Source organism: Rhagoletis zephyria, unplaced genomic scaffold, assembly GCF_001687245.7.
Source record: "Rhagoletis zephyria isolate East Lansing unplaced genomic scaffold, Rhagoletis_zephyria_1.1 Rzeph_scaffold_02386, whole genome shotgun sequence".
Taxonomy (NCBI): domain Eukaryota; kingdom Metazoa; phylum Arthropoda; class Insecta; order Diptera; family Tephritidae; genus Rhagoletis; species Rhagoletis zephyria.
In genome coordinates, this window is record NW_016159470.1 from 34,078 (window position 1) to 57,520 (window position 23,443).

At 40.4% G+C, this 23,443-nt stretch overlaps 3 protein-coding genes and 2 pseudogenes across 3 annotated transcripts; all 5 read right to left on the reverse strand.

Annotated features, from left to right (window-relative positions):
* Nucleotides 1–165, reverse strand: part of LOC108366726 (glucose dehydrogenase [FAD, quinone]-like) — a 1,941-nt pseudogene extending 1,776 nt beyond the window's left edge.
* A 2,951-nt stretch (nt 166–3,116) lies between these two features.
* Nucleotides 3,117–5,044, reverse strand: LOC108366717 (glucose dehydrogenase [FAD, quinone]-like; annotated as a pseudogene).
* Nucleotides 5,045–6,613: 1,569 nt separating this feature from the next.
* On the reverse strand, nt 6,614–8,323 carry LOC108366727 (glucose dehydrogenase [FAD, quinone]-like). The gene is made up of 2 exons (XM_017621184.1): nt 7,735–8,323; nt 6,614–7,681 (listed from the first exon to the last, which is right to left on the reverse strand). Exons 1-2 carry the CDS (start codon nt 8,026–8,028, stop codon nt 6,614–6,616), a joined length of 1,362 nt encoding a protein of 453 aa, XP_017476673.1. The 5' UTR covers nt 8,029–8,323.
* A 5,472-nt stretch (nt 8,324–13,795) lies between these two features.
* On the reverse strand, nt 13,796–15,658 carry LOC108366728 (glucose dehydrogenase [FAD, quinone]-like). The gene is made up of 2 exons (XM_017621185.1): nt 15,232–15,658; nt 13,796–15,178 (listed from the first exon to the last, which is right to left on the reverse strand). The coding sequence occupies exons 1-2, from the start codon at nt 15,523–15,525 to the stop codon at nt 13,796–13,798; spliced, it is 1,677 nt and encodes a 558-aa protein (XP_017476674.1). The 5' UTR covers nt 15,526–15,658.
* Nucleotides 15,659–18,990: 3,332 nt separating this feature from the next.
* On the reverse strand, nt 18,991–21,061 carry LOC108366729 (glucose dehydrogenase [FAD, quinone]-like). The gene is made up of 2 exons (XM_017621187.1): nt 20,637–21,061; nt 18,991–20,583 (listed from the first exon to the last, which is right to left on the reverse strand). The coding sequence occupies exons 1-2, from the start codon at nt 20,928–20,930 to the stop codon at nt 18,991–18,993; spliced, it is 1,887 nt and encodes a 628-aa protein (XP_017476676.1). The 5' UTR covers nt 20,931–21,061.
* Between the last annotated feature and the right edge of the window lie 2,382 nt (nt 21,062–23,443).

The window sequence follows — 23,443 nt, forward strand, 5'->3', positions numbered from 1 at the left end:
CCCGATACCATCCTTCAGTGCCCATCGCCGTAGTCCGAGGCCAGTCGGACTTTGCAGAAATAGCGCAGTTTGCTGTTAATATCGTTTGGACCAGTGTGTAACTAGACTATTGACTGCGCCGACACTTTGCCCGCGCATGGCAGCTGTATCCGAAGTGTTCGTCATGACGGTTTTGTTTATAATACTTACAACAGTCGGGAACGTTTCATGTTTAAGCCCATGAAGGCATTTAAACAGCAGCTGCGACCCGATTACTGATTTCTTTACTGCATTGTAATGGCTTATTCATAAAAATAAAGTGGATTTATACCTTGTTTATACCGACACATAAAGCACTGCGACTCAGTTCGGTGTGGTTCAAAACATATGTATGCATAAAAAAAATCGAATACACGTTGGAACATAGCAAAAGTGTATTGACTCGAATTGGTTTTCAAATCGGTTTTTTATTCCTCACAATGGGTTAGAAAACCTCGTATAAACGAGTAGTTCATCTTTACACGAAATCAAAATTGGCTTTTTTTTCTTTATGTACAGCGCTTTTTAAATGGAATTATTATTATAATAAATTTGTATTACTTTCGCCTCCATTTCGTTACACGGCGCAAATTTATTATTAAATAAATGTCGAATAAAACTAACAGAATTTGTTTACTTTTCAAAACGGTTTTATCGAAATAATATGTGCTGAATCAAATCGTGTTTTTTCCTAGGTATAAACAAGGTATTAAAGAGCTCTATGAAGTGACATTTTCATACAAATTTTCGATTTATAAAAAGTGGCTTTTTTTTATTTTATGAATTTGGGTGTAAGTATATCGGCATTGTTTAAAGAATAGCTTTTTACAATACTCTACCATGGCACTATGGGACCATTTTCACTTTCGCTTTTTACAAAGTATTTTTTGGTGTTCGGTTTGTAATAAAATGAGGGGAACATTTCGAAAAAAATGATGACAGTCGGCAACTGCTTAGACAGCTGTTGATGTTTACGTGGTCGATGCCGATGCCGATTAATCGGTCTTGGGGTTAAAATCGGCCGATGCCGATTCCTTAAAATAAACTACCTGAATATGAATTCATTCAAGAACGAATGTTTTTGACTAAACTTTTATAATAACAAAAGAAAAACATAAAAAATTAACATTACAAAACAAATAATCTTTCAAGAATCTATTCACTTATTTGTGTACATAAATAAATATGTATTAAAAGCAGTATATCGCCTATGCATACATATCATGCAATACTTTGTTTCATAGTCTTTTTCTTATTCAATGTTAAGAAAATAGTTCTTCGAAATCACATTTCTTAGTTGTACTCATAGTAGGTAAAAATATATAGCTTCTGCTGACTATAAAGGTGTTGTATTGAATACAATTTGTTAATAAACAGTAACCGTACACTCTAAAAAAAATTTGCTTAAATTTGCAAGCATATTAAGATAGGTAACCAGTTTCCTCTCTTCATGAATGCAAATTTACATACCGTGTTAATTAAATTCAACACTGTCCGTTTACTTTACTTCATATGTGTGGCGTAGAACAAATTTCAAATTAGTTTGCTGAGTTCTAAACATTTATTGTTCACAATTTTACAGTTTAAACATAAAATGTTTAAAATTTGCTCTAAAAAATGTTTGTTTACATTTACGCATATAAAAAGAGGTAGCCAGTTCCTTTCCTAATTCGTGCAAATTAAACGTTGTCTGTTTACTTTTACATACTAAATTTGTCATGTAGAAAAAAATTACACACAAAGTGTTTAAAATTGAGTTAATTGAGCACTTAATGATTATTACTGGCAAAAAATATTTTTTTACATTAAAAATTTTTGCAATTCTAAACATTTCATGTTGTATTTACACATGCAAATCAAATCTTAAACATTTTGTCCGTATACTTACATAAATTCTGGTTGAAAAATAAATACTTTTCAGTAGTAGTTTTACATACACTTTTTGAGTGTAGATTTTTAATGACAAAAGTATTTTTGTACCGTAAACAATTTAGCAATTTAGTGAAAAGAATCCGAAGGATTTAGGAATTCAGCGATTAATTCAAGGATAATCGTAACATTACTTACAGTAACTGATATTTTAGCATTCTGTGGTATTTCTCGTTTCGTTTATTTAATGTTTCTTATTTGTTTATGAAAGTGTAGCTCGATATTTAACAAAAACCATATTGGTAAAAATTTCAAACTTTCTCTTTAAACATTCTGAGTATGCAGTTTGGTTACCGATTCAATTTTATTTTAATGAAGTCAAATTTCTAAGTAACTAGGACTTTCTGTTGATTTTGGAGATTTTTTTGTGGAAGGTGTTGCGGATTTTCTCCAACAAAAAAAATTTCGAACATGCTTTGTTTGGAAGAAAAGGCGTGAAACAAACAATTGTCAAAAATCAACACTTACCTAGCTATTTCAAACTTGACTCTTATTATACTAAAATTTAAAAAGCTGCGTACTCAAAAAAATTATAAAAATCTGATCAAACAGTTTCAAATTTTGATGTACATTTGTCAAAATTGCGGAAAAAGTAAAAATAATCGGTCAAAAATCGGCCAAAAGCAGCCGATGCCGATGCCGATCTTTTGGCCATCGCATGCCGATTAATCGGTCGGACTTCTAGTTTCAAAATACCCGAAACGGCGCAGAACTTTTATTGCCTTCTACTTCTCGTCAAGCTGTTAGAAGCAGGGACTAAAAATAACTGTTATCTCGAATTTACAAATTGAAAACGTTGCGCGAATTCTGTAAATTAACGAAAACGTTGTTTCATAAGAGTTATTAGATGAAACATATTTTTATTTCGCCAATAAAAGTTATAACCCAAGGTTTATTTTTTACGTATTGCTCAACTATTATCTTTTACGTTGCTTGATAACAGCATAAAAGCTTAAAATTTTCGCCTGCTCATAAGGCATACCCATGGCCTACCGCAGAACGGAGTTTAACTTCTTCGAGCGGCCTCGACTGCGTTCCAGTTGACCAGATTGACGCAGCATTGCAGAAAAAGACTCCAATGAAAAGAAATTTATGCATTTATTTTCGGAGGAGGATTAGTTAAAAACAACGTGATTGTAGAAAGAAAGTTTCGACTTATAATGCATTTAAACTACGTCACTTTGACTCATTCGCCCCTTGGTCATCCTCTTTCCAATCCTGTTTTATAAAGTCCGCCCCTCTTTCGCCAATCATAATCGTCGGTGCATTCGTATTTCCTCGTGGCACATCGGGCATTATGCTGGCATCGGCAACTCGCAAGTTCTGCACACCATAAAGTCGTAAGCGTGGATCCACGCATGCTCCCCGATCGCTACTGGGGCCCATTTTCACCGTGCCGGTCGGGTGATAACCCGCCTCTCCCGAAGTATTTAACGTAGCACCGCCAGTAGGCTTCCGAGCGGTACTCGTACTCATCACACTCCTCGAGTGGTAATACGCAAAAGGGTTGCATTTAGTTCCCGCATGGCCTTTGTGCCCTCTAAGCGTTCGATAAAGCGTATACCGCGCAATATAGTCGCCATGTCTTCGGGATCGCTAAGATAATTCGAAAAGATGCGTGGATGATCAAGGTAATCGGAACTGCGCAGACGTATTTTGCCTACGGAGCGAGGCTTTGTCGACATCAGTAAAAAGGTAATTAAATGTGACTTCCTCAATAGCCCACTTAAGCGCGCTGTGTACTTTTGGTCACGTCGTGCAAAATGGACTCCGAAGAACTCAACATCGCCTTGTTGGTGTAGTGCGTAGTGATATTGTATATCTGGTAAATCGCTATCACCTTTGGTGTTTATGAAGGAGGTGATACTACTGGGTCCGTTAACCAACCGACTGTTGTTGCGAGTCAGGAATTGGTATAAGAAATCGATGTACGTCGTCTGCTCAAACGCGTTTAAAGATGTGTGTTCCAATTTAAAATGAACCCTTAGGGCTACGTGATCGCGCAGATTTGAACCAACTGGCATGTTGCGCACCACCGATATGTCGAGCTTTTCAAGATGCTTGCGCGGTCCCACGCCCGATAACATCAGCAACTTGGGCGAATCTATGGCGCCTGCCGAGAGCACCACCTCCTTGCGCACCTCAGCACTCAACTCATAGCTTTCGCGCAACGAAAATGTTACCCTGGTGGCCCGCTTGCCGCTACTATCGAAATGGATTTTGTGCACGTGCGCATTTTTGATCACATGCAGATTCGGTCGCCTCGAAACCTTGGCCAAATATGTCTTCCCAGTAGCCGTGCGTCTACCTTGCTGTTAGTTACCGGCAAGAATGCAGTGCCTACTTCTACGCCATCCTCGAACGCTGACTTGGAGGGCACGCCCAATTCTGCGGTAGCATTAAAAATGGCGCTGTTCAGCAGCACACTCCCTTCATCTTTATATGCGTCGAGTACCACATAGCCCATGGGATGCGTGGTATTGCCCACAGGGCGCTCAGCGCGCTCATAGAATCGCTTCACATCAGCCCAGCCCCACTGTGTATTGCCCGCTGCCAGCCAGTCGTCGAAATCCTGGCGATGCCCCTTCACGTATACCATGCCATTTATTGCGCCTGTGCCGCCTATGAGCTTACCGCGCGGGTTGTAGCACAATCGCCGCCCTAGCGCTTGACAAATGTGTGGTTGTGGGTCCGAGTAGTAATCCCAAGAGTAACGAGTGCGCTGCAAAAATGTGTGCAAGCCGGGAATCTGAAAAAAGTTTAGCTGTAGTTAAAATAAGTGAAATATGAAACATGCAGCACCTCTGACTCCTGCGGTGGGTCATCGCCCGCCTCCAACACCAGCACTTTCCACTTGACATTCTCGCTCAAACGACTGGCTACCACCGAGCCTGCCGAGCCAGCACCTATAACTATGAAATCGTATTTTCCGATACCATCCTTCAGTGCCTCAATCGCCGTAGTCCGGAGGCCAGTCGGACTTTGCAGAAATAGCGCATTGTGCTGTTAATATCGTTTGAAACAGTGTGGTAACTAGACTATTGACTGCGCCGACACTCTGTGCCGCGCATGGCAGCTGTATCGAAGTGTTCGTCATGACGGTTTTGTTTAAAATATTTACACAGTCGAGAACATTTCGTGTTTAAGCCAGTGTAGGCATTTAACAACAGTTGTGACCCAATTACTGATTTCTTTACTGAATTGTAAGTATATCGGCATTGTTTAAAGAATAGCTTTTTACAATACTGTACTATGGCAGTATGGGACCATTTTCATTTTTAGCGGCAAGAAGTCAGTTATTGACCTTTTTACAGTCGGCAAAACTGTTCATGCTTAAACAGCTGTTGATGTTTACGTTTTATTAAATAAATTTTTTCAGTTGTCAAGCATTTAAATATCAAATCATGATGCAAAAATTTAAAGGTAAAACCGCTGATTTACACACAAAATAAAGCGAGCAACACCAAAAGGGAATATGAAAAATCGCGTCGACAAAAGTTTCCGTGTATAAATACAGCCTATCATAACAGAATTGTTTTTAAATTTTCAATCTCACAAATACATTTTCACTTTCAGTCCATGGTACAACAATTATAGGTATTGTCTTCCCAGAGAGTGCATATTCCGATCTGCCTTATTTGAAAAATATTATTGTTGTCCACACTAAAAGGTTAGTGCTAGGGAAAAGGGATATTTCCTTACCCCATATACCATAAATGTACACGTACTTTTTTAACAAATCTTCTTGCCGAGGACTTATTTAATTTGCAAAAGCCGAAAAAACCTTTGCTTAGTAAATAAATTTGAAATTTGTGTGGCTGACTTCATTTCAAATTTGGAAATCTATAAAAATTAAATTGAGCGAAAACAAAAAGCAAAGCGAAATAAAAGTAAAAGAATCAACATTTAATTGCGTCAAAATGAAAATAAGAGAGCACGAATTTCGATGTGAAGCAAAACTCTCTGGGAAGAGAAAAACTGTAATTATTTTACCATGCCTTTAATTATCGTACCATGGTTTTATACCTTGATTCTGTAATGAAAGGTTTTGTAAGAAAAAGTTTCTCTCGCTATAATTCTATCAATGACACTCCCACTTTACTCCTAAAAAGAAAAACAGTGATATTTCTTTCTGATCGTTAGACTTCAGAAAGAGACGAAATTCCCTTAAAGGCCGAAATATATTTGTCGATATTCGTGGAGACGGCACTTCCCATTTGACGATGTAGACCACGTTCCCTGCCTCAGTCGTTCAATAGCTGTGTGTTCTTTTTATTCTTGCCGGGTTCGACCGGCACGAATCGCCAATGTTTAATATTCTGGCGGTTGCATAATCTCCCCAGCACACAAAAAGTGCAACATCAAAGAACACGAATTACCATATTCGAAGCAATCGAGCCATAACCGCGAAAGAAACGTAGCCTCCAAATGTTTTTATTTGTCGACTTTTTTTTATAAATATTCCATAAGTTTTCCACAAACAATTAGCTTCTTCATATCCATCAACCACAAACAAAACAAATACAACTGAAAAAGCTCAACGTGGACCATTCATTCTCGAGTTAAGCGCCTTCTGACGTACGAAAATTTGGTATAGATATACATAGAAATATTTATTTTTAATAACAATCAGGCGTTATATTCGATGTAAATAAGCTTGTTTAAATTAGATAATTTTTGTTTTAAAATGTGACTTCCTCAATATCCCACTTAAGCGCGCTGTGTACTTTTGGTCACGTCGTGCAAAATGGACTCCGAAGAACTCAACATCGCCTTGTTGGTGTAGTGCGTAGTGATATTGTATATCTGGTAAATCGCTATCACCTTTGGTGTTTATGAAGGAGGTGATACTACTGGGTCCGTTAACCAACCGACTGTTGTTGCGAGTCAGGAATTGGTATAAGAAATCGATGTACGTCGTCTGCTCAAACGCGTTTAAAGATGTGTGTTCCAATTTAAAATGAACCCTTAGGGCTACGTGATCGCGCAGATTTGAACCAACTGGCATGTCGTGTACCACCGGTATGTCCAGCTTTTCAAGATGCTTGCGCGGTCCCACGCCCGATAACATCAGCAACTTGGGCGAATCTATGGTGCCTGCCGAGAGCACCACCTCCTTGCGCACCTCAGCACTCAACTCATAGCTTTCGCGCAACGAAAATGTTACCCTGGTGGCCCGCTTGCCGCTACTATCGAAGTGGATTTTGTGCACGTGCGCATTTTTGATCACATGCAGATTCGGTCGCCTCGAAACCTTGGCCAAATATGTCTTCCCAGTAGCCGTGCGTCTACCATGGCTGTTAGTTACCGGCAAGAATGCAGTGCCTACTTCTACGCCATCCTCGAACGCCGACTTGGAGGGCACGCCCAATTCTGCGGTAGCATTAAAAATGGCGCTGTTCAGCAGCACACTCCCTTCATCTTTATATGCGTCGAGTACCACATAGCCCATGGGATGCGTGGTATTGCCCACAGGGCGCTCAGCGCGCTCATAGAATCGCTTCACATCAGCCCAGCCCCACTGTGTATTGCCCGCTGCCAGCCAGTCGTCGAAATCCTGGCGATGCCCCTTCACGTATACCATGCCATTTATTGCGCCTGTGCCGCCTATGAGCTTACCGCGCGGGTTGTAGCACAATCGCCGCCCTAGCGCTTGACAAATGTGTGGTTGTGGGTCCGAGTAGTAATCCCAAGAGTAGCGAGTGCGCTGCAAAAATGTGTGCAAGCCGGGAATCTGAAAAAAGTTTAGCTGTAGTTAAAATAAGTGAAATATGAAACATGCAGCACCTCTGACTCCTGTGGTGGGTCATCGCCCGCCTCCAACACCAGCACTTTCCACTTGACATTCTCGCTCAAACGACTGGCTACCACCGATCCTGCCGAGCCAGCACCTATAACTATGAAATCGTATTTCCCGATACCATCCTTCAGTGCCCCATCGCCGTAGTCCGGAGGCCAGTCGGACTTTGCAGAAATAGCGCATTGTGCTGTTAATATCGTTTGAAACAGTGTGGTAACTAGACTATTGACTGCGCCGACACTCTGTGCCGCGCATGGCAGCTGTATCGAAGTGTTCGTCATGACGGTTTTGTTTAAAATATTTACACAGTCGGGATCGTTTCGTGTTTAAGCCAGTGTAGGCATTTAAACAACAGTTGTGACCCAATTACTGATTTCTTTACTGAATTGTAAGTATATCGGCATTGTTTAAAGAATAGCTTTTTACAATACTGTACTATGGCAGTATGGGACCATTTTCATTTTTAACGGCAAGAAGTCAGTTATTGAACTTTTTGACAGTCGGCAAAACTGTTCATGCTTAAACAGCTGTTGATGTTTACGTTTTATTAAATAAATTTTTTCAGCTGTGCAGCATTTAAATATCAAATCATGATGCAAAAATTTAAAGGTAAAACCGCTGATTTACACACGGCGACTTTTGTTGCGGCAACTCGGATGTTTGTAGGAGAGGNGTATCGAAGTGTTCGTCATGACGGTTTTGTTTAAAATATTTACACAGTCGAGAACATTTCGTGTTTAAGCCAGTGTAGGCATTTAACAACAGTTGTGACCCAATTACTGATTTCTTTACTGGATTGTAAGTATATCGGCATTGTTTAAAGAATAGCTTTTTACAATACTGTACTATGGCAGTATGGGACCATTTTCATTTTTAGCGGCAAGAAGTCAGTTATTGACCTTTTTACAGTCGGCAAAACTGTTCATGCTTAAACAGCTGTTGATGTTTACGTTTTATTAAATAAATTTTTTCAGTTGTCAAGCATTTAAATATCAAATCATGATGCAAAAATTTAAAGGTAAAACCGCTGATTTACACACGGCGACTTTTGTTGCGGCAACTCGGATGTTTGTAGGAGAGGGCGTGACGAGGAAACGAGAGGGGCACCGAGTTGCTCGTGCTCGGGCAACACACTTTGTGCTCTCGTTCGTCGGTGTAAATTGAGTTAGCGGTTCACAGCTGACAACAAACATTGACTGCAAGAAAGTCGCCGGGTGTAAATGAAACGCTCGCACAATAGATCACTTCAGAGGTCGCGGTGCATATGGCCCATAATAATAAAATAAAGCGAGCAACACCAAAAGGGAATATGAAAAATCGCGTCGACAAAAGTTTCCGTGTATAAACACAGACTATCATAACAAAAATGTTTTCAAATTTTCAATCTCACAAATACATTTTCACTTTCAGTCCATGGTACAACAATTATAGGTATTGTCTTCCCAGAGAGTGCATATTCCGATCTGCCTTATTTGAAAAATATTATTGTTGTCCACACTAAAAGGTTAGTGCTAGGGAAAAGGGATATTTCCTTACCCCATATACCATAAATGTACACGTACTTTTTTAACAAATCTTCTTGCCGAGGACTTATTTAATTTGCAAAAGCCGAAAAAACCTTTGCTTAGTAAATAAATTTGAAATTTGTGTGGCTGACTTCATTTCAAATTTGGAAATCTATAAAAATTAAATTGAGCGAAAACAAAAAGCAAAGCGAAATAAAAGTAAAAGAATCAACATTTAATTGCGTCAAAATGAAAATAAGAGAGCACGAATTTCGATGTGAAGCAAAACTCTCTGGGAAGAGAAAAACTGTAATTATTTTACCATGCCTTTAATTATCGTACCATGGTTTTATACCTTGACTCTGTAATGAAAGGTTTTGTAAGAAAAAGTTTCTCTCGCTATAATTCTATCAATGACACTCCCACTTTACTCCTAAAAAGAAAAACAGTGATATTTCTTTCTGATCGTTAGACTTCAGAAAGAGACGAAATTCCCTTAAAGGCCGAAATATATTTGTCGATATTCGTGGAGACGGCACTTCCCATTTGACGATGTAGACCACGTTCCCTGCCTCAGTCGTTCAATAGCTGTGTGTTCTTTTTATTCTTGCCGGGTTCGACCGGCACGAATCGCCAATGTTTAATATTCTGGCGGTTGCATAATCTCCCCAGCACACAAAAAGTGCAACATCAAAGAACACGAATTACCATATTCGAAGCAATCGAGCCATAACCGCGAAAGAAACGTAGCCTCCAAATGTTTTTATTTGTCGACTTTTTTTTATAAATATTCCATAAGTTTTCCACAAACAATTAGCTTCTTCATATCCATCAACCACAAACAAAACAAATACAACTGAAAAAGCTCAACGTGGACCATTCATTCTCGAGTTAAGCGCCTTCTGACGTACGAAAATTTGGTATAGATATACATAGAAATATTTATTTTTAATAACAATCAGGCGTTATATTCGATGTAAATAAGCTTGTTTAAATTAGATAATTTTTGTTTTAAAATACCACCATTTCACTATTATGCACACCTTTTTGTGGAATCTAGCTACCATTTTAACAAGTGTGATCGAACTCTTCCCCTTTTTCTCCTGCTTCCAAAAACTATTCCTGTGGGTGGGAGTCTCAAATTTTAGAAAAAAAGCAACTTGCAAGACCTTTAATAATTGAATCATGGTTTTATACCATGTTCGGACCGACATCGAAAACATGTTTTCGTTGCTATAACTGTGTTTTCGTCCATGTAAAATCTGTCAAACGAAAACCAGTTTTCTCTGAAAACTACTTGAAAACTCACGTTCCACTCATTCCAATCGGTGTCTGCTCTAGTTTTCTCCGATTATTTATCGAAGTGGAAGTCATATTTTCTCATCTTTAAAATGATAATTCGGTTTTATTGTTAATTGGCTGGCAAAATTAAAATATGAACAAAAGAAAACAGGTTGCTAATGATAAGAAAATGAAAGACAAAGATTTTGATTTTTTTTTTCGTAGCAAAACTGTAAACAAAGGATGAAAGAAATGTCAACGAAAACACCAACAGCCGGTGCGAACAGTTTTGAGCCCACAATCCCAAAACTCGTTTTCAAAGTGTTTTCGTTTTCGGTGCGAACATGGTATTACCTTTGAATATTCGTATCATGATATCAAATAATAAAATTATAGTTAAAATACTTTTTAGTCTTTTGAAAACCTCCAATCAAAAGTATTGACTGCGTTTCTTTTTACATTCCGGATAATCCCATTTCACAGCCGGAATAAACAGAATGCGTTTGAAATATACGTTAATATATCACCAGGAGCGTTCTAAAGAATAAGTAAACAAAAAAGTTTATTCCAAACGTTCAGAATGAATAAAGAAATGCAGCCATTGTGTCTATATATTTCTTATTCCGCCTAATACTTTCAATGCATCGTTATGGCATTGGATTTTTCCAGTCAGTATCTAGCTGTCCAATTCCCCTATCCCAAGTCGTTCTAGTGATCTAACTCTACTAAGAGCGAGAAAGTCTTGACAATTTACGAATACCGTTGCTCCTTGGTATACAACAGCGTAGTCCATAGTACTACCTTGCATCTTATGTACTGTTGAGCCCGTGATAGTATGACTGGCAGCATTCTCCTTTCAGCGATTCCGTAACTTGACTTTGCCGGAAACTGTATCAACTAGGGCTGTATTACAGGTATGCCTTCATTCCCACTATGTCCATGTCATTGTAAAGCTCATACAGCTCATCGTTCTATCGTCTGCGGTACTCGCCATTGCCAACGCGTAAAGGCCCGTAAAACTTCCGCAAAATCTTTCTCTCGAATACTCCAAGAGCCGCCTCATGCTTCTGCGCCATATACCAGCACGGGCATGATGAGTGACTTATAGAGTGTGGTTTTCATATGTCGAGTGAGGACTCATTATTGCTATTCGTACCTCGTCATATTCAGGCGGTGGGGACATCGACTCCGTCATAATCGACTGGGTTCTTCTTCTCCACAACTTTCCGTGCTGCTACCATTCAGTAGGTTGGAAAAGTGTTCCTCCAGAATTTAAGTACGTTCTGAACATCGGTAAGTATGTCGCCATTGTTGTTCTTACAGGAGTACGCCCTGGTCTTGAAACCTTCCGTAAGTCGCCTAACTCTCTGGTAAAATTTTCGGGCACTCTTCCTGTCGGCCAGCATTTCAAGCTCTTTGCACTCACGTATTTCGGCCTCTCTCTGCTGATCATAGCATANCTTCCTGACACTCCTCATCGTACCAGTTGTTCTTTCGGGCTCGCTGAAATCCGACTACTTCTTCGGCGGCGGTACTTAATGAGCGGGAAATGTGGTTCCACTGCTCGCATATGTCGGTTTGTTGAAGAGTGCTCTCTGAGAGCAGGGGTGGGGGTCGAGTAGCGAATGGATTTGCTGTCTGTTTTGATTGCAGCTTTTACGTTAAGCTTTCTTTGCATATTTGGGTGCACATTTTTGCTGCACGGAAGTGGGTGCATATCTTGGCTGCAACAAGGTAGTTTGGGCCTCGGATTGCACGTACATCTAAAACACTGGAAGCATGCCTTCTGTCTCTCACAACATGATCGATTTGGTTTCTCGTTCTTCGATCCGGAGCCAGACACGTAGCTTGATGAATCTGTTTATGCTTGAACCTAGTACTGCATACTACCATGTTTCGGGTCCCGCCGAACTCGATCAGTATCAGTCCGTTGTCGGACATTTCGTCGTGGACGCTGGATTTTCCGACGGTGGTTCCAAAGATCCCTTCCTTGCCCACCCTGGCATTAGAGTCGCCAAGCACGAGTTTGATATCGCGGCGGGGGCAGAGCTCGTACGTGCGCTCCAAGCGCTCATAGAAGAGATCCTTGGATACCTCATCCTTCTGTTCTGTCGGGGCATGGGCGCAGATGAGCGAGATGTTTAAGAATCTCGCTTCGATGCGGATTATGGCTAGACGCTCGTCCACCGGGGTGAACGGCAGTGCTCAGCACGAACTTGCAACTTCCCCGAAAGTATTGGATCAGAGCTATTAGCAATTTATTTCTTGGCCGTTTGCATAAAAGGCTCGCACTTAAATTTATATATTTAAATAAGCATGGTAGTTAAAGTTAAGCTTGGAAACCCTGAATAAGCAAAATAAGCATTTTCAAGCAAAAGCTTCAAATTTTCGGTCCTGCTCATAAGGCATACCCTGGCCTACCGCGAACGCAGTTTAACTTCTTCGAGCGGCCTCGACTGGTTCCAGTTGACCAGATTGACACAGCATTGCAGAAAAAGACTCCAATGAAAAGAAATTTATGCATTTATTTTCGGAGGAGGATTAGTTAACCAAAAAAAAGTGATTGTAAAAGAAAGTGTTCGACTTATAATGCATTTAAACGACGTCACTTTGGCTCATTCGCACTTGGTCATCTTCTTTCCAATCCTGTTTTATAAAGTCCGCCCCTCTTTCGCCAATCATAATCGTCGGTGCATTCGTATTTCCTCGTGGCACATCGGGCATTATGCTGGCATCGGCAACTCGCAAGTTCTGCACACCATAAAGTCGTAAGCGTGGATCCACGCATGCTCCCCGATCGCTACTAGGGCCCATTTTCACGGTGCCGGTCTGGTGATAGCCACCCTCTCCGAAGTATTTCACGTAGCAACGCCAGTAGGCTTCCGAACGGTACTCGTACTCATCGCACTCCTCGAGTGGTATACGCAAAAGGGTTGCATTTAGTTCCCGCATGGCCTTTGTGCCCTCTAAGCGTTCGATAAAGCGTATACCGCGCAATATAGTCGCCATGTCTTCGGGATCACTAAGATAATTCGAAAAGATGTGTGGATGATCAAGGTAATCGGAACTGCGCAGACGTATTTTGCCTACGGAGCGAGGCTTGGTCGACAACAATAAAAAGGAGATCAAATGTGACTTCCTTATTTGCCGAATTAAGCTCGCGGTGTACTTTTGGTCACGTCCCGCAAAATTTACTCTAATGGACTCAGCATCGCCTTGTTGGTGTAGTGCGTAGTGATATTGTACATCTGGTAAATCGCTATCACTNGCTACTAGGGCCCATTTTCACGGTGCCGGTCTGGTGATAGCCACCCTCTCCGAAGTATTTCACGTAGCAACGCCAGTAGGCTTCCGAACGGTACTCGTACTCATCGCACTCCTCGAGTGGTATACGCAAAAGGGTTGCATTTAGTTCCCGCATGGCCTTTGTGCCCTCTAAGCGTTCGATAAAGCGTATACCGCGCAATATAGTCGCCATGTCTTCGGGATCACTAAGATAATTCGAAAAGATGTGTGGATGATCAAGGTAATCGGAACTGCGCAGACGTATTTTGCCTACGGAGCGAGGCTTGGTCGACAACAATAAAAAGGAGATCAAATGTGACTTCCTTATTTGCCGAATTAAGCGCGCTGTGTACTTCTGGCCACGTCCCGCAAAATTTACTCTAATGGACTCAGCATCGCCTTGTTGGTGTAGTGCGTAGTGATATTGTACATCTGGTAAATCGCTATCACTTTTGGTGTTTATGAAGGTGGTGATACTATTGGATCCGTTACCCAATTGACTGTTGTTGCGAGTCAGGAATCGGTATAATAAATCGATGTGCCTCGTCTGCTCAAACGCGTCTAAAGATGTGTTTTCCAATTTAAACTGAACCCTTAGGGATATGTGATTGCCCAGATTTGAACCAACTGGCAGGTCGTGTACCACTGGTATGTCCAGCTTTTCAAGATGCTTGCGCGGTCCCACGCCCGATAACATCAGCAACTTGGGCGAATCTATGGTGCCTGCCGAGAGCACCACCTCCTTGCGCACCTCAGCACTCAACTCATAACTCTCGCGCAACGAAAATGTTATCCTGGTGGCCCGCTTGCCGCTACTATCGAAGTGGATTTTGTGCACGTGCGCATTTTTGATCACATGCAGATTCGGTCGCCTCGAAACCTTGGCCAAATATGTCTTCCCAGTAGCCGTGCGTCTACCTTTGCTATTAGTTACCGGCAAGAATGCAGTGCCTACTTCTGCGCCGTCTTCGAACGCCGACATGGAGGGTACGCCCAATTCTGCGGTTGCATTGAAAATGGCGCTGTTTAGCAGCACATTTCCTACATCTTTATTTGCGTCGATTACCACATAGCCCATGGGATGCGTGGCATTGCCCACAGGGCGCACAGCGCGCTCATAAAATCGCTCCACATCAGCCCAGCCCCACTGTGTATTGCCCGCTGCCAGCCAGTCGTCGAAATCCTGGCGATGCCCCTTAACGAATATCATGTTATTTATTGCGCCTGTGCCGCCTATGAGCTTACCGCGCGGGTTGTAGCACAATCGGCGCCTAAACCCTTGACAAATGTGTGGTAGCGGTTCCGAGTAGTAATTCCAAGAGTAACGAGTGCGCTGCAAATAACCCTGCAAACCGGGAATCTGAAAAAAGTTTAGCTGTAGTTAAGATAAGAGAAATATGAAACTTGCAGCACCTCTGATTCCTGCGGTGGGTCATCGCCCGCCTCCAACACCAGCACTTTCCACTTGGCATTCTCGCTCAAACGACTGGCTACCACCGAGCCTGCCGAGCCAGCACCTACAACTATGAAATCGTATTTCCCGATACCATCCTTCAGTGCCCCATCGCCGTAGTCCGGAGGCCAGTCGGACTTTGCAGAAATAGCGCATTGTGCTGTTAATATCGTTTGAAACAGTGTGGTAACTAGACTATTGACTGCGCCGACACTTTGCGCCGCGCATGGCAGCTGTATCGAAGTGTTCGTCATGACGGTTTTGTTTAAAATATTTACACAGTCGGGAACGTTTCGTGTTTAAGCCCGTGGAGGCATTTAAACAGCAGTTGTGACCCAGTTACTGATTTCTTTACTGCATTATAATGGCCTTATTCATAAAAATAAAGTAGATTTATATCTTGTTTATGCCGACTGAGTTCGGTGTGATTCAAAACATATGTATGCGTAAACAAACGAAATTTATTATTAAATAAATGTCGAATAAAACTAACAGAATTTGTTTACTTTTCAATACGGTTTTATCGAAATAATATGTGCTGAATCAAATCGGTTGTTTGTTAATGCGGTTTTTTCCCAGGTATAAACAAGGTATTAAAGAGCTCTATGAAGTGACATTTTCAAACAAAGTTTCGATTTATAAAACAGTTGAAGTCTTTTTTATTTTATTATGAATTTGGGTGTAAGTATATCGGCATTGTTTAAAGAATAGCTTTTTACAATACTCTACCATGGCACTTTGGGACCATTTTCACTTTCGCTTTTTACAAAGTATTTATTGGTGTTCAGTTTGTAATAAAATGGGGGAAACATTTCGAAAAAAATGATGACAGTCGGCAACTGCTTAGACAGCTGTTGATGTTAACGTGGTCTATGCCGATGCCGATTAATCGGCCTTAGGGCAAAGAATCGACCGATGCCGATGCCGATGCCGATTCCTTAAAAACAAACTACCTGAATATGAATTGAAAGAACAGATGAAAAAAACAGTCTTTTTCTTATTCAATGTTAAGAAAATCAAATAAAACACCTCTTTGAGGTAACATTTTCGAGTGACGAAAGCTGAACTAGAAACAGAACTTAACTGTATGGAAAATCTTTTTTTATTTATTCGGAACGTTGCGAAATTCCGTCTACTGCTAGAAACACAAAATAAAAAACAGAACTTTTGCAACGATTCGTAAATAAAAAAAGATTTTCCGTACGTTTCCAAGGCAGTTAAAAAATGCGTATAATTTTAGTCACGAAATTGATATCATAAATTTTGTGTTTCTAGTTCAGCTTTCGTCACTCGAAAATTTTACCTCAAAGAGGTGTTTTATTTGATAATATAGTACGCGTCTTCCCAGGTAGGTTAAGTGCGGGTGATAAACCCATGTAGCATAGTTACATACCTGCAATTAAAATGGGGAAAAATGTTACAATTTTGGCATGTGATTGAAAAAAACTGAAAACAAAAATTGTGGTTTCCAAGACATGTACGAAGTGTTTAGCACAGCTGCATCCTTCAACTTTTCAACTCGCGGGAAATTTCCCGATTTGCAGGGAATTTCGGTTAAGGTTTTTTCGGGGAACTGGGTATGTTATTTTTATATCTTAAAGTAACCAAATTAGACGGATATGTTAATTTTTAACCATTTGACCCTTTTTGGAGCGACATTTTTTCAATTTGAATCGCAATATCTCCACAACAAGAGTTTTCCCAGATATAAGCTGTACACCAGATCAAAGCTAAGGTTTTAGGCTAGATTTGTGGAAACTTAGAATAAAATCGACTGACCAGTTTTTGAGAAAATGCCCGAAATGTAAATTTTCAGCAGCCCGGTTTTTAGTTTTCAGGCGGTAACGTTATGACATATTTATATTTTATAAAAACAAAAGTTAGCGTTAGATGGCTTGTTTGAAGACCCTTCTACTGATATCCACATCAATGACATGGACTGAGTAGTGCGGCCTCAGTGGTAGTTTAAAAAATTGCGTTTTTTTCGAATTTCAGGCAGCAGCCACGCCCACAAAGACATTTTTTCTTCAATCAAAATCGAATCAAAACATCCTGGAACAAAACCTTCTTAGTTTTTTTTTGTACTTTAATTCCTTAAAGTTTGAAAGAAATTAAATGAAGGTACGTACAGACGCCACATACATACCAAAGCATCTCGTAGTGGAGACACGAACCAAAACACATTTACCTCTATATCTTTCCAACTACTAGCCGGAACTTAATATGTATCGTTTGAAAGGTATTGGCCTATAGAATAACACTAAATATGTTGGGTGTGCCCACATGCCCCTTAAACCAATGAAATGAAAATAAATTTATGCATTTATTTTCGGAGGAGGATTAGTTAAAAAAAAACGTGATTGTAAAAGAAAGTGTTCGACTTATAACGCATTAAAACTACGCCACTTTGAGTCATTCGCCCCTTGGTCATCCTTTTTCCAATCCTGTTTTATAAAGTCCGCCCCCCTTTCGCCAATCATAATCGTCGGTGCATTCGTATTTCCACGTGGCACATCGGGCATTATGCTGGCATCCGCAACTCGCAAGTTCTCCACACCATAAAGTCGTAAGCGTGGATCCACGCATGCTCCCCGATCGCTACTGGGGCCCATTTTCACCGTGCCGGTCTGATGATAACCCGCCTCTCCGAAGTATTTAACGTAGCAACGCCAGTAGGCTTCCGAACGGTACTCGTACNCTTCTTAGTTTTTTTTTGTACTTTAATTCCTTAAAGTTTGAAAGAAATTAAATGAAGGTACGTACAGACGCCACATACATACCAAAGCATCTCGTAGTGGAGACACGAACCAAAACACATTTACCTCTATATCTTTCCAACTACTAGCCGGAACTTAATATGTATCGTTTGAAAGGTATTGGCCTATAGAATAACACTAAATATGTTGGGTGTGCCCACATGCCCCTTAAACCAATGAAATGAAAATAAATTTATGCATTTATTTTCGGAGGAGGATTAGTTAAAAAAAAAACGTGATTGTAAAAGAAAGTGTTCGACTTATAACGCATTAAAACTACGCCACTTTGAGTCATTCGCCCCTTGGTCATCCTTNAGGTTTTAGGCTAGATTTGTGGAAACTTAGAATAAAATCGACTGACCAGTTTTTGAGAAAATGCCCGAAATGTAAATTTTCAGCAGCCCGGTTTTTAGTTTTCAGGCGGTAACGTTATGACATATTTATATTTTATAAAAACAAAAGTTAGCGTTAGATGGCTTGTTTGAAGACCCTTCTACTGATATCCACATCAATGACATGGACTGAGTAGTGCGGCCTCAGTGGTAGTTTAAAAAATTGCGTTTTTTTCGAATTTCAGGCAGCAGCCACGCCCACAAAGACATTTTTTCTTCAATCAAAATCGAATCAAAACATCCTGGAACAAAACCTTCTTAGTTTTTTTTTGTACTTTAATTCCTTAAAGTTTGAAAGAAATTAAATGAAGGTACGTACAGACGCCACATACATACCAAAGCATCTCGTAGTGGAGACACGAACCAAAACACATTTACCTCTATATCTTTCCAACTACTAGCCGGAACTTAATATGTATCGTTTGAAAGGTATTGGCCTATAGAATAACACTAAATATGTTGGGTGTGCCCACATGCCCCTTAAACCAATGAAATGAAAATAAATTTATGCATTTATTTTCGGAGGAGGATTAGTTAAAAAAAAACGTGATTGTAAAAGAAAGTGTTCGACTTATAACGCATTAAAACTACGCCACTTTGAGTCATTCGCCCCTTGGTCATCCTTTTTCCAATCCTGTTTTATAAAGTCCGCCCCCCTTTCGCCAATCATAATCGTCGGTGCATTCGTATTTCCACGTGGCACATCGGGCATTATGCTGGCATCCGCAACTCGCAAGTTCTCCACACCATAAAGTCGTAAGCGTGGATCCACGCATGCTCCCCGATCGCTACTGGGGCCCATTTTCACCGTGCCGGTCTGATGATAACCCGCCTCTCCGAAGTATTTAACGTAGCAACGCCAGTAGGCTTCCGAACGGTACTCGTACTCATCGCACTCCTCGAGTGGTATACGCAACAGAGTTGCATTTAGTTCCCGCATGGCCTTTGTGCGCTCTAAGCGTTCGATGAAGCGTATACCGCGCAGTATAGTCGCCATGTCTTCGGGATCGCTAAGATAATTCGAAAAGATGCGTGGATGATCAAGGTAATCGGAACTGCGCAGACGTATTTTGCCTACGGAGCGAGGCTTCGTCGACATCAGTAAAAAGGTAACTAAATGTGACTTCCTCAATATCCCACTTAAGCGCGCTGTGTACTTTTGGTCACGTCGTGCAAAATGGACTCCGAAGAAGTCAACATCGCCTTGTTGGTGTAGTGCGTAGTGATATTGTATATCTGGTAAGTCGCTATCACCTTTGGTGTTTATGAAGGAGGTTATACTACTGGGTCCGTTAACCAACCGACTGTTGTTGCGAGTCAGGAATTGGTATAAGAAATCGATGTACGTCGTCTGCTCAAACGCGTTTAAAGATGTGTGTTCCAATTTAAAATGAACCCTTAGGGCTACGTGATCGCGCAGATTTGAACCAACTGGCATGTCGCGCACCACCGGTATGTCCAGCTTTTCAAGATGCTTGCGCGGTCCCACGCCCGATAACATCAGCAACTTAGGCGAATCTATGGCGCCTGCCGAGAGCACCACCTCCTTGCGCACCTCAACACTCAACTCATAGCTTTCGCGCAACGAAAATGTTACCCTGGTGGCCCGCTTGCCGCTACTATCGAAGTGGATTTTGTGCACGTGCGCATTTTTGATCACATGCAGATTCGGTCGCCTCGAAACCTTGGCCAAATATGTCTTCCCAGTAGCCGTGCGTCTACCTTTGCTATTAGTTACCGGCAAGAATGCAGTGCCTACTTCTACGCCGTCTTCGAACGCCGACATGGAGGGTACGCCCAATTCTGCGGTAGCATTAAAAATGGCGCTGTTCAGCAGCACACTCCCTTCATCTTTATATGCGTCGATTACCACATATCCCATGGGGTGCGTGGTATTGCCCACAGGGCGCACAGCGCGCTCATAAAATCGATTCACATCAGCCCAGCCCCACTGTGTATTGCCCGCTGCCAGCCAGTCGTCGAAATCCTGGCGATGCCCCTTCACGTATATCATGCCATTTATTGCGCCTGAGCCACCTATGAGCTTACCGCGCGGGTTGTAGCACAATCGACGCCCTAGCGCTTGGCAAATATGTGGTAGCGGTTCCGAGAAATAATCCCAAGAGTAGCGAGTGCGCTGCAAAAAAGGGTGCCAGCCGGGAATCTGAAAAAAATGTATTTGTAGTTAAGATAAGTGAAATATGAAACTTGCAGCACCTCTGACTCCTGCGGTGGGTCGTCGCCCACCTCCAACACCAGCACTTTCCACTTCGTATTCTCGCTCAAACGACTGGCTACAACCGAGCCTGCCGAGCCAGCACCTATAACTATGAAATCGTATTTCCCGATACCATCCTTCAGTGCCTCATCGCCGTAGTCCGGAGGCCAGTCGGACTTTGCAGAAAGCGCGCATTGTGCTGTTAATATCGTTTGGAACAGTGTGGTAACTAGACTATTGACTGCGCCGACACTCTGTGCCGCGCATGGCAGCTGTATCGAAGTGTTCGTCATGACCGTTTTGTTTAAAATATTTACACAGTCGAGAACACTTCGTGTTTAAGCCAGTGTAGCCATTTAAACAACAGTTGTGAGCCAATTACTGATTTCTTTACTGGATTGTAAGTATATCGGCATTGTTTAAAGAATAGCTTTTTACAATACTGTACTATGGCAGTATGGGACCATTTTCATTTTTAGCGGCAAGAAGTCAGTTATTGACCTTTTTACAGTCGGCAAAACTGTTCATGCTTAAACAACTGTTGATGTTTACGTTTTATTAAATCAATTTTTTCAGTTGTCAAGCATTTAAATATCAAATCATGATGCAAAAATTTAAAGGTAAAGCCGCTGATGATTTTTGTTGCGGCAACTCGGATGTTTGTAGGAGAGAGCTTGACGAGGAAAGGAGTTGCTCGTGCTCGGGCAACACACTTTGTGCTCTCTTTCGTCGGTGTAAACACAACAAAGATTGCCTACAAGAAAGTCGCCGGGTGTAAATGAAACGCACGCACAATAGATCACTTCAGAGGTCGCGGTGCATGTGGCCCATAATGTAAAATGAAACGAGCAACACCAAAAGGGAATATGAAAAATAAAAAAATAATATCACTGTTGTCCACACTAAAAGGTTAGTGCCAGGGAAAAGGGATAATTCCTTACCCCATTTACCATAAATGTACACGTACTTTTTTAACAAATCTTCTTGCAGAGGAGAATTTACAAAGGCCGAAAAAAAACGTTTGCTTGGAAAATAAATTTGTAATTTGTATGGCTCACTTCATTTCAAACGTTTTTCCTTTTGTTTTGGAAAATTATATAAATTAAATTGAGCGAAAACAAAAAGCAAAGCCAAATAAAAGTAAAAGAATCAACATTGAACTGCGTCACAAAGAAAATAAGGGTGCACGAATTTCGATGTGAAGCAAAACTCTCTGGGAAGATGTAATTATTGTACCATGCCTTTAATTATTGTACCATGGTTTTATACCATGATCAGGATTGCCACTGACAAAAAAAAATACTTACCATCCACTTGAAAAAAATCTACCAATTGTGGAAAATATCTACCAATAATTTTTTTTAGTTATTTTAAGGAAAATTATAGTTTTGTAATTTTTTCAGTTAATTCCATAAGAATTCAAATTGTGTTTAAGGAACTTTTTATTTAAGAGGTCATATTAATGTGCGGTGACCATCCGTCCTTTATTTTAAAGGACAGTCCTTTATTTTAACCCCCTGTCCTTTATAATTTTTTTCAAAATAAAGGACGCCTTTTGTCCTTTATTTCTTAAACTGTCCTTTAAATCGGCTCTGCATTTTTCAGAGGTAAATTTTTAAACGCGGAATAAGAAAAATAAAAATGCCCATCTATAAAGCACAGGGAAAGTTGTGCCCAGGATCGTCTTGCAGGCTGAGTTTCCAGTTCCACTGAAAGAGAACAATATACCTCCTACTGAACACTGGTTCAAAACTGGCATTTAGTGTTCGTAATTCCCCGGAGCCTTCATTTTTTCACTTCATTTGATTAATTTAATTTTTTTTATTACTATATTTGCAATAGACCAGTTGAGCCAGATTTCTGAATTTTTATTTGATTAGCAGTTTTGAAGAAAATGTATTCTCCTGTTCCAGTTAATAAATGTTACATAACAGAAACTAGTTGAAACCAATCGTATGGTAAAATCGTAAAATCATTGAGAGGCAGGCTGAAGTTTGCCAGCAATATAATTTTAAAACTCGAACTCAAGCTCACACAGACATTCTCATTTTTAATCTCAAACAACAACAATCGTGAACAATTTTATTTTTTTTTTATTTTCAATTTTATATATTTTAAAATGTTTGAAAACGTCAGAAAAAAATCATGGCCGACGAATTGAGAGAATGATTTTACCTTCTAGTGTTTTTATCATAGTTCACCCAAAACAAAAAAATACACAAAAAAAAAATTGTAAATGTTATAAAAAATGTTCACCAAAATAATTTTTTTTTGCTTTTTAGTAAAAAATGGTTGAAAAATTAAGGCTCCGGTGGATTATGAACATTAAATTCCAATTTTGAACCACTGTGCTGGCTTCGTCGCGCAGTATGAATTATGATAAACGCATTTTGGTAACAAAGGATTGCGAAGTCCTTGAAAAGGATTCGGCTTCATTTTTCGCTATGCAGGGAACTTGTACAATTAAATAATATAATTAACTGATAAATATTTGATATAAATTACGATATGGGTGAGGTACTTTTATCATACAAGTTATATGTACGAATTCCCAAATCATTTTGAAAAAAATGTCCTTTATTTTACGTTGGTTAATATGGTCACCGTATATGGCATCTTCTCAGTTTGCTTCAACCAAAAGCGAAAGTGATTAAACTAAAGGCAACAACGAAACTTCATCATTTGAAAAAACTTAAACTGGAGATACTGTATTTATCTACAGTGACTCAAAAAATGCTTGGTGATTTTTTTTTAATACTCACCATTCTTTCCAAGCCAAATTTTTTTGGTATTATTTTATAAGAAT